At 39.5% G+C, this 10,877-nt stretch overlaps 1 protein-coding gene across 4 annotated transcripts; it reads right to left on the bottom strand.

Annotated features, from left to right (window-relative positions):
- Nucleotides 1–299: 299 nt before the first annotated feature.
- On the bottom strand, nucleotides 300–10,445 carry cep126 (centrosomal protein 126). 4 transcript variants are annotated; one of them, XR_014270924.1, is made up of 12 exons: nucleotides 10,053–10,443; nucleotides 9,709–9,828; nucleotides 8,503–8,648; nucleotides 8,122–8,233; nucleotides 7,890–8,025; nucleotides 5,207–7,148; nucleotides 4,660–4,778; nucleotides 4,189–4,258; nucleotides 3,719–3,928; nucleotides 3,535–3,599; nucleotides 2,705–3,441; nucleotides 300–2,527 (listed from the first exon to the last, which is right to left on the bottom strand). XR_014270924.1 is itself a non-coding variant. In XM_082503260.1 (11 exons), exons 1-11 carry the CDS (start codon nucleotides 10,085–10,087, stop codon nucleotides 3,358–3,360), a joined length of 3,036 nt encoding a protein of 1,011 aa, XP_082359386.1. In that variant the 5' UTR covers nucleotides 10,088–10,444; the 3' UTR covers nucleotides 300–3,357. The 4 variants fall into 4 exon arrangements, 3 of the variants coding, with proteins under 3 accessions (XP_082359386.1, XP_082359385.1, XP_082359387.1); XM_082503260.1 differs by having other exon boundaries at nucleotides 300–3,441; nucleotides 7,890–8,022; nucleotides 10,053–10,444; XM_082503259.1 differs by having other exon boundaries at nucleotides 300–3,441.
- Between the last annotated feature and the right edge of the window lie 432 nt (nucleotides 10,446–10,877).

Genomic DNA, 10,877 nt, shown 5'->3' with positions numbered 1-10,877 from the left:
TACTACATGGGAAGTTTCATTAAACTAACTTGCAGATGCACTGAAAATATATACACACAGATGAACACAGGGTAACCAAATTAAACTCAAATTTGATGCTATAAAGTGACATTTTCTTGTACAAGTTTGTACATGTTTTTTTTTTAAGTTACCAAAGTTTTTCTAGTGTAAAAACAAGAAAATAAAGGACCAAAAAGAAAACGAAAATCAAATTCATATTGAACTAAAGCTCATAAAAACTTACAATAAAGTGCATTTGCAAACGGAAAATCTGACTAAAGTAACACTGGCAGATCACATTTTTCTTTGCAGGATTTATTTATAACATTATGACAAAATATAGATAAACACTTTCCCAAGAATCTGAGCAAAGATAAGAAAAAAAAATATCATCACTATGTGTAATAGTACAGTTTTGTCTCTCTCTCACTCTCTTTTTTTGTTACAGTGCTCATGAAAAGTAGACCCATGCAGTTCCCACAATTGTTATGCTAATGAAGCCCCTCTCCCATTGAGAAATCATTTTGTCAAGATCCACCCTCTTTGGATATAGAGGCTCTGTTTCAGCTTTTCCCATACATCCATGAATGCATCATTATGAAGATCTATTAAATATCCACAGACACTGTAAACCTCCTTAACAGACTGAGAGTCACACTCAACCCACATGCTTTTGGACAGATAATACTTTTTAACAATGCTGCACCTTCAAAATCTTAGAAACATTTAACATCGCTGTAATCCACCATACTGGTAGGAATTCATGTTTGTCCTGCTAAACTTTGATGTGTCTAATAAATGATTAGTAAAATGCTGACAGTGAGAGAACTTTTAATATTTGTGAAATACTTGATTATTGTTTTAAAAGTTGCTCTAATTTGATGAATGAAGGAAACAGTCTTTGCACACATGCTGCCAGTCAAAAAAATGTCCATTGTTTCAATGAAAGTGGCCATTTTCACATCATTGTAACGCAGTCAGACACATTAAAGAGATGGACTGCAGTGTCCCGGCAGCGCCAAGAGGACCACCCACCACGCCGAGTTTGGTCACTTTTTGTAAGCCTTCCATCCTCCTCACTGCTCTCGATTGGATATTACTAGAAACGATTATATGGCCGCTATAAAGCAGAATCAACCTGTGATCGAAAGTGTAGCTGTATGAGTCCACTTTGTGTAAAGCGCTTTGCTCTTCTGTTTGGCTATTACAGATATGTTGACACACTGTTGCTACAGTCAAGTGAGTGGAAGGCTCGCACGCCCCCTGCAGTGTACAATCGGTATTTATCCCAATAAACAAACTATTGCAGTGTCTATCCCTTCCTTTCTGACTTCCTTTAAACATGAACAAACCACGTACAACTATGTTATTGCCTACAATCTTTCAGCTTTATGCATAAATCTTAGCTATCACTCATTTTCTGAGCATTAAAACCATTGTTATCATTACAAATTTGATCTAAACACGTAAAACACAATTTCCAACCTTCCATCCATGTGCATATTGTCTTATTACAAAAGATATTCAGATTTTTTTTAAAGTCAAGGTTTGTTTCGGTCATTTTTTGTTGCATGCAATATTGCTTTTCCAGACACTCATTCATTGCGTGTTAAATGGACTGTAACAAAAGAAGACAAAATACTTGACAGCTTAAGCTTCACAACAGACCAAAGCACAAGCTTGAACTTGCATCTGTGAAAATGTCTCCCCTTATTTTCAGCACTCTTGCCTTTTCTTGTTCAGTTTCTGGGTGTTGTGCTGGTTAAGGCTTAAAGCTCATTACACTCACCATTGTATAGCACAATGGCTGTGAACAATAATGGTGCCAGGCCAAACGGAACTGATTTCAGGGCAAACCTACAGCAGAATATTCAGAATTTCAGTGATTTATCTGAACACGAACACTTATTCTACATGATTGTGTTTATTTGTGTGCACGCTTATGTTGTTTTTTTTTCCTTTTTTATTGGGGCAGTCTAAGTATCATTACTAGAGAGTTTCTTGTTAATAGGTAGGACTCAAATATGTTAAATATCAGCATCAGTTCAGATAAAAGTAGTTTTCTTCTCTTTATAATCGTCTCATGCACACTGGGTAGAAATAACACTGACGCTCATTGTCAATTAACCACATTGGACAGTTTGTATGTTTCACTGGAGAATCTCTTCAAATGTAACGAGTCAAAGTGCATCTGCTGTTGTGGGCATAATCATATGCTAAAAATGAATACATTGTTTCCCTCTGTTGCTGTTCTCAGTTTTGGTGTAAGCTAACAAGGAGGTGATGCACGACTCGATGTGGCAATGAGACACCATTGTCACATTACCGTTTATAGCTCCTTCTTGGAGCACCAAAGAAACCTGCAGTTAAGCTATAAAAAAAGTCCCATCATTGTTCAGATGAGCTTGGGCTTCCTTCAGCTCTTGGAACAAGTCCTAGCAGGCTGACAGAGGGACAAACCCAGACACGCCAGAGAAGGAGGGGCAGCTCACATCAATAATCCCTACAGCGTCTTCCCCCAATGAACCTATTGTTTGCCAAGGAAGACAGAGAAGTTTTTAATTAAATACACTTTAAACAACAACTAGTATCAAATAATAGCATGCTTTGTCTTTTGATGTTACTATAGATTGAGGGCAATATTAAATAAATTAAGCCTTAAAGCAAAAATAAAATTCAGCATAGGTGCAATCTGAAGAGAAACCTGCAGAAACCTCGCTGTAGAGGCTCGGCTTGTTAAGCCAGTAGGTTGAGTCCAGTAGCCATAATCATCTTTTCCACAGCCATAAAAGAAAGACAAACACACCTTCAACGCTGCAAAACTTTTCATAAACCATTTCCAGGCCTTGGTCAATTCACTGATTGTAACACTGCCAAACACAGAGTTTATCAGCAAACTGTCAACAACATTTATTCAGTTCACTGCTGAACTGCTGCAAAACAGTCCACCAAGTCATAGTGTTACTATGCAAAATAAATACAGAATGGTACACCTTTAAACATTTAACATATACAATTTGATAGTGTTTGTATATTTTGCAGTCAGGGCTGGTCATGTATTGATTGAAACAAGAGCATCTTTGCATTTTGTAACATAAAAACAGATTAAAGCCTTTCTCATTTAAATAGGCACTTCAGACTTCGATTGCTTGATAGTCAGTAGCTTAAGTGTGCTCTAAGGCTGCTGATATGTCTTTTTTTGTCTTTGCAATTCAAGGCTGTTTATATTTCAGATCCTTAGTTACTTAAAAAGACACAATTCCTTGTTTTGTAATAAGTGCTTGTTTCAACAACATGCTTCAGCATAAAGTGCACCGACGAGGGCTCAAGACTGCTGTGGCGAACACAAGCTTCAAGTCAGGACTTCTGGTGGTATCGAGAGTGATTGTTAGCCGAGGATCCACAGTGTTTGTTATGGTTTGATGCTTTCACTTCTCTTGTCTGAAAATGGAGACAGAAGTTAAGAAATGAATTATCTTCAACAAAGTCACCCTTTCTGTTGAGGAAAGAAATAAATCCCTGCTAAACACTTACATAGGGTGCATCACTAAGTACAAGACCATGCATGCTAGTATTGCCCCCAACACGCTCCTGCACACCTGCAAATAGTAACAGGTTGGCGTGGTTACGCTGCACCGACATCATGTTGATACTCTTCTGTTATACACAGGTCAGAAAAATTCTGGCCTGATTTTAACGGCCTTCACAAAGTGCTTACATTGAAGCTGGTGGTTGAGTCGATCCAGACAAAGCAGAATTTTCTTCTCCTCCAAGGAAATGCTGGTGAGCTCCTGCTGTTGGCTGTACTGGTCTACTGTTCCAGATCTCTGTGTTTGGACTGTCTCCATGGCAGCCACTATACCCTTTTCTTCCAGATGGCCTTTAGCATGCACTTCAGCGAGGTGTAACTGGGCTGCACTCTCAAAATCTGAGATTACATTAAAGGCAGACACTCTCACCTTATTAATGCATGATGCAGCTGTCCTATCAGATTTCTAAATTCCTATATCCCTGTTTTTTAAGTTACATTATATATATTTCCTAAAACTAGAAAACAAAAAAGAAAATGTTAAGAAAGCTCTTATAAAGCATAAGACATGACAGAAGAGTAACTTTTTTTTAAACTAATACATTCAACATTTGCTTGAATTATAAAATAAATGTAAACACAAACAGAGAACATAATACCTTCATTTGGAAAGGCTGAGTTGTAAGTGCTTGGTAATGTTCTGAGCAGCTTTGCTGTTTGCTTTGTTTGCTGCAAAAAACAACACACACTCACAACACATGAACTGTCACTAAGTCAACATCAGTTATTAGCTTTTTACTAACTGCTCGTTGTTATTGTTCCCTTTGTCTGGGAAGCTTAAGACAAAGATTTCTATTCTATTTTATTCTGTTAGTCTGACCTACAATTAACCTTAATTTTTATGCAGGCCAGAGATGAATTAAGTCTTATTTTATTTGTGATGACAAAAAAAATGTATCGTTAACTCATGTCTATCCCTAACGCTTGTCTTTGGCACCATTAATTATTAAATTAACACTTTGGACAGCATAAAAGGAACAGCAAAACAAGTTCAAACACACCCACTTACTGATCTTTACCAACTACTCTCACACCTCCCACAGGGCAACTACGCAACTGCACGCATGTACCTGAGAGATCTGATGAAGTCTTCTATTCTCTGAGCCAGGAGCCTGTCTGCCTTTCTCTGTACAGGGCTTCCTTAAGACTCGCCCTCTCTCCAGGGCTGGTGCTTTCAGTATCAGTTTTGCTGAAAGAAAACATATGCACCGGTATCATAACTACAAGAACAAGCATATTCCAGACTGTGCTGTCTGGAACACCATGTAAAATTTGTTTTTAAAGTTTAAAAAAGCAGTTGGATGTTTTGAAGCACAGCCTATTACTACAAATAATAAAAAAGTGGAATAATGATTAAAAATAGTCATAAAAACTCACAAATGTCATGCAGATTATTTTCTGCATACTTGTACTATTGAACACAGTCAAACAGCATCCTGGGACTGGATTAGCATTAAAGATTGTTCCTCTTTACGCTCAAACTACTGTAGCTACTACTTACATTATAAAATGTAAAATATGAACTTGAACAGGTAGAAAAAAAACAACTAAAATTTCTGGAGGTACTCAAATTAACCCTAAGCCGTGTGTAGTGCTGTCAGCTAAAATATACATTACCATCCTTTGTGGTTAAGGCACTGCGGACGCCATGCCAGAGCTGTGAAATTTCTTCATCTGTGGGAGTACAATCTAAACAGAAGTCTTTTTCATTACATGCATTCCCCCCCCTTCTTCTGTAGTGGTGAGTGTCCTGATGACTTGAACTGGGCATGCTCGTCACAATGCCCTCTGAAAGTGGGGAGGCGTATGACGGTGGCAGTGGTGTGTCTAAAACAGTATTTTCTGTTGTTATTTCTTTATGCGTTTTAGCTGAGCAATGGCCCTCTGAGTCATTCTTGTTCAGGACCTGCTCAACAGCCATGGCCCGTTTGTTGATGGCGCTCGCGTGATCCCTGCCATATGGAATTTTGGTGATGCACGGCGTCTTTTCCTCCGCAGATTCCATCCGAGGAGGTGGACGTGGCACCATGACCTTCCCTTGGGTTTTGGCAATCTGACTAACCTCGGTGGCAGACTGAGGTCGTATGACCGTGCCCTTTCTTGTTCGTGAGGAAACAGGACCCGCTCTGCCAAAGTGCTCTTTCCGAGGGACCTTGGGGGCACTGGCTCTGATGCTGTTGCGGTGTACCTTGACCTCATCGGTTTGTTGCTGGGGCAAGTTGACTTGAACATCTGCCCAAGCTTCTTTTGTAAACTGATAACCAGTGGAGGCTGCAGGGGTCATGCCGGGTCCAGTCTTGGGAGTCCCTGAGAACGCACTAAGGCTTAGCTGGTGGTCGTTCGAGTTGTTTTTTGGTTGACAGAGATTGAAGGATTTGCCTTTCATTTTGTTCTGTTTATCTTTCTCTTTTTCCACATGCACTTCATCAAACCAACGCAGCTTCTTTTTGACAGTGTTATTGCCCTCCAGGTCCCTTGTTTTTCTCCGTGCTAATTCAACACTATCCCTGATCGCTAAAGCTACTTGTTTTGCAAAAATCAAATTCCCTGAGCCGTACACACAAGTGGAATCCATGTATTTGGACTGCTTTTTAAGAATTCCCTTACTATATCTGACCTCACATACCGAATCAGACGTCTCTATTGACAAAGGTATTTTCTCGACTTCCTTCTCAGGACATTCAAGACACTTGTACGTATCTGACTGAATATTAGACAAGCAGGTATGCTCCATGGGTTTTGTATTTATTGGCTTCTTAGTATTGGAGTCTGAGTTTGTAACCTTATTGAGATTGTTTGTAGAAGCACTGCATTCTTTGTGAGATGACAGAGCGCTGTTTTCTTTTCCTGTTTGCTGAAGAGCGCTTTCTCTTGACAAATTGTCTGTTGTACTGTTGTACAAGAAAATATTTGGCTTTGGGGGATCCCCAAACAAAATGTCTTTGCTGTTGCTATTTTTGGCAAGCAAAGGAATTTCTGTAGTTGGATATTTTAATTGTCTGTCATCTTGGATCCTCTCCTGTTTGTGAGCCAAGAGGCCCTCTTGTTTAGGATAGGAAGAATCGAGTGCTGCGTTGCCAAGAGCAGCTATATTTGCAATAATGATGTTGCCACCGGGGCTGTTCTGTCGAGTTTTCATCTCATAGGGCTCTAGGTCAGCACTAACATTTTCACTATGAGCTGATAAATTACAGTTGTTCAGAGCAGGCTGGATCTCTGTCTTAAGTCTTTGTTCAATAGATGTGAATTCCCACGAGGCTTTAGAAACATTTATCTTATTATTACACCATCCAGATTCATCTAGTTTTTTCTGGTTTGGTTCATGCCGCTTATTTGCTTGGACTAAGTTATCACCGAGAAGCATCATCGCTGAGAAGTCTGATGTTTGATGACACAAGTCATTTTGCTTTCTTAGGTCTTGATGGGTCCTCTCTGTGCCAAGCAAGAGTGATGAATAGGAACTCTGCAGAGTTTTTGTGAGGTGGTTGAAATCCTCATTTTCCAAACTATCCTTACTTGAAAGGCTCTCAGAAAGACAAGAATCAGACAGGTGGCTACCCTGGAAAATGGAAGCAGAGAGGAGTTGATAAGTGGAAAATAATATATTTTACAACTGTACAGGCATGCCTGTTGCTTATCAGTGCTTACAAGGACCTCCCCTGCGTCCTTGCCACTGATCTTTTTTTTTTCACAAAATGAAAATGAAGACTGTTATAAATAATATACATTCTGAAACAGCTATTAATATACACACATTGCACTAGAGGGTGCTACAGTTTGTAGCATCCACAGGGACTGTTACTGCAGGAAAAGGTTTGTTACAATGCTGCCACCTAGTGGAATCCCCCCAAGATTGATTCTGTTCATCTGGACGTTTTCAGTGGGAGAAACGTTTCAACACTCATCCAAGTGACTTCTTCAGTCTCAGGTGACTGAGGTAGGTTTCCCCAATATTATAAACAGCCCATTATTCGTTCAGTCGTGCTAGTATATATATATATAAAAAAATGAAAAATGAAAAACAAAATCATCATAAATCTGGTCCTTACCAGGTTCTACAATTATTTAAATACGGCATTACAACACATGGCATATTACACTCTGTCTTTATTTAATTACTAAAAATATAGCCAAAATGTAGAAGCAGTACAAGCAGTAAGTACAGCCTCAGAGCTTCCACAGCAATTAAGCGCCGACTGAAAGAAACTGTGGCCTCGAAAAAAGCAGAAGGGCTGTCACACTAAAGTTTTGTTTCCTGCACATTGAAATGAAAAAAACAAAACAAACAAAAACAAAATACCTGTGGACTGTGATCGTGCTCGCTCTCTATTCTGCTCTGTTCCAGGAGGAGTTTTGTGTAGGCCTCCACAGCAGAAAGCGCTTGGCGGTGGGAGGATTTAGAAACTGTGGGTGGCTTAGGAGATGGGGAGCAGCTTCTTTAAAAGAGAAAGGAGAATATAAATAAGCAGTGACTGGCTATTTTTGGTATGCAGTAAGATAATGGTTGAAGTTTAAATCTGCTTCTTTTTTACCCATTAACATTTATATTGCTGGACAAGAAAGAGGACTGCCGAGTGTGCGAATTCAAGGTGCCTTGAATTTGATGGAGTGCATCTTCAATATTTGCAACATTTCTTTTAAAAGCTATGAGACACAAAGGAAAACATACAAATAAACCAAAATATGTCAAGACTGTTGAGTGAAATAGAGGGTGGTACGTGTTAAGGAGCTGAAACTCCCAAACCCTTCATCCAACTTGAATGTGAATACCCTCAAATGAAAGCTGAGAGTCTACGCATTCCGTCCATGTCCATTATACAACTATAACTGGAATATTTTTCAGTAAACAGGTAAAGAACAAATCTTGTGTCAGTGTCCAAATATATATGGAGCTAACTGTATAATCTACTAACATTGTCGGCGCCTCTCAGAAGGGGGTAAATGTGCTCTTTGGAAACGCTCAGTTGCGTCCTGTACTTGCAGTCTGCGTTGCTGGAGGATGCGGTCTCTTAGGCATTGCTCCTGCACATCCCACTGCTTCCGTCTTTCATCCAAAGCCCTGAGCCATGAAAAAGGGAAGAGAATGAACCTAGGGCACATTTTAATTTATTAAATCTAGTCTGGGCTAAACAGAAACCTGAGTCCCTGCCTAGAGATATGTTTTCAGCAGAGCCATTAATAAATTAAAGACACCATTCACTCCTGGGTTCACTGGTGAAGCCAGTAACAACAGTAATAGTGTAAATAAAATTCCACTTTGTTTTCTTTTTAAAATGTCAGAAGCAGTAGTGTATTAAATAGCCATGAGAAGTACCTCTATCTACTGTATTTACAAAGGCTTATAGTAGCTGAAAATTCATTTTTGAAAATGTGTCATTAAACTATACATGAACTGGAGTTACACCTGTCCTTTAAATGTGCAACATTGTGCCTAATTATGCTGCCTTTTTTACGTGTGAAAAATCATGTTAAAGATTGCAATTCTGCTGTCTAAAAATAAAACTGAAATGTATTACTGTAAGTGAAGATATAGTATTTCATGCAATCTATGTAATGTTTATGGGTAAGCTTATCCACAGTTTAATTTGCCCCTCCATTAAAGGAACAAATCTAATTTGTGGGGTTCCTCTTGTTCTTGGGTTACGCCTTGTTCTGATGTTACGCAATAAGCCTGACCATTGCCTACAGCCATCCTTGCTATAACATGCTTTTAGTGCACTAGGTTTAAAAACAGGACCTCTCAGTGTCAGGTCCCAATTATGGAAACACATATTTAGAAGGTGCAAGGGATCTGAACCTCATCGGGATAAACTTTGCAGCTTTAAGCATTCAAAGAAGTCAAGCTTTAATCACCTCTCTGGAAACATAGATCTATTTCCAGGTCTACATTGTGAAATCCTGTCTGCACAGTTGATCCTATAAAGTATCAAAGTCAAGGACAGAACCAGAGGCCCATTCTGAACACCAGCAAAATTAAATGGGCTGCACATATTTCTCTAAATGGGTATGGGAGCGTTATAGGTTATAGGTTATAGAAATCGGACAGAAGTGTGTTGTTTAGATGAAACTTTGCTGTTAGTCCAACAATAAAAATAATATATATTCATTTGACAACTGACTTCCTGCGTCGGTTGGTTTCCAGGGAGAATTTGCGTGCTCGGGATTTGCATATCTTCTGCTCTTCAACCAAAAGCCGTCTCTCCTTCTCGAGACTTGCATGATCTCTCAACCTCGAATATCTGGTAGTCATCAGCTGAGGAGAGCAGTAGTTGTTGATGGTAGTCAGAGGATATGTGTCGCGTAAAAGTAATAATCAGTAATGATTAAGTTCTCGTGAATTATACAAGCAGGTCGAATAAAGTTTCAAGTTGGGTCATTACCGAACTCTACATTTGTTTTAAAACGAGCGTGGGTGCACGACACACATTTCTATAACACAAATAACTTCATGCATGTAGGATACGAATGGTAGAAGAAGTGATCTTGTGGAACTTGCATCCTCTGAGGCTGCTGATCTTCGCTGACACCGAGCAGACGTACAGGTTCAATCGGCTAGCAGCTGCTAACTTGTCCTTTTTAGCTAACGTCGGCAGTACGCCGGATTAAGTCACTCAACCATTTTCAGGGCGAAGTGAAGCTTGTAGCGTAAATGTCCACATCGTTGCGACCTCCCCTGACCAGTAACAGCCTCATTGTCTTGTGTAAAAGAGTGAGAACAAAAATCCGAATAAGTTGATACGTCCACAGCCGTGTTTGTGTACGCTTGCTCCATGATAGCGACCGAGGACGCGACTCCTTGGCAACCAAGAGAGGTGATTGTTTTTCTTATGTCCAGCAGAGGGCGCAGGACTCCTCCAGACGTGCATGTCGCCTTCAGGCACATTTGGAAATTAAAGGTATCCACATTTTAATGTTAAAAACTTTCTGTGGGATAGTTAAAATGTTTTTACTCAGCTTTTATATCTACTCTTAGAGGAGGGCTTGTAAAATACGAGGATGGGCTGGTATTACTTTTTATCTTTAATAAAAACAGAAGTTAAGAGGATTATTGAAAATCTGCTTTTTCCAGATTGTGTATGCCATTTTATGGATGAGTGGGCCGCTGCTTTATCTCTTACTTTGTCAAACACTGTATATGGGTATAGTGATGATATTGCTGCTATCCTGCACTCGGGTAATTACATATAATCCCTTTGCCCTCGGCTACAGTTTAAGTCACAACCTGTTATGCTGGAGCGATTCTGCTGATCCAAAGTCCCAGTTTGTCAAAGTGCTTTAATATCTTGCT

This window comes from Aulonocara stuartgranti (genome assembly GCF_965226115.1).
Source record: "Aulonocara stuartgranti genome assembly, chromosome: 14".
In the NCBI taxonomy this organism is placed as follows: Eukaryota; Metazoa; Chordata; class Actinopteri; order Cichliformes; family Cichlidae; genus Aulonocara; species Aulonocara stuartgranti.
Note: the sequence above shows the minus strand (reverse complement) of the source record. Positions and strands in the feature narration are given on the sequence as shown.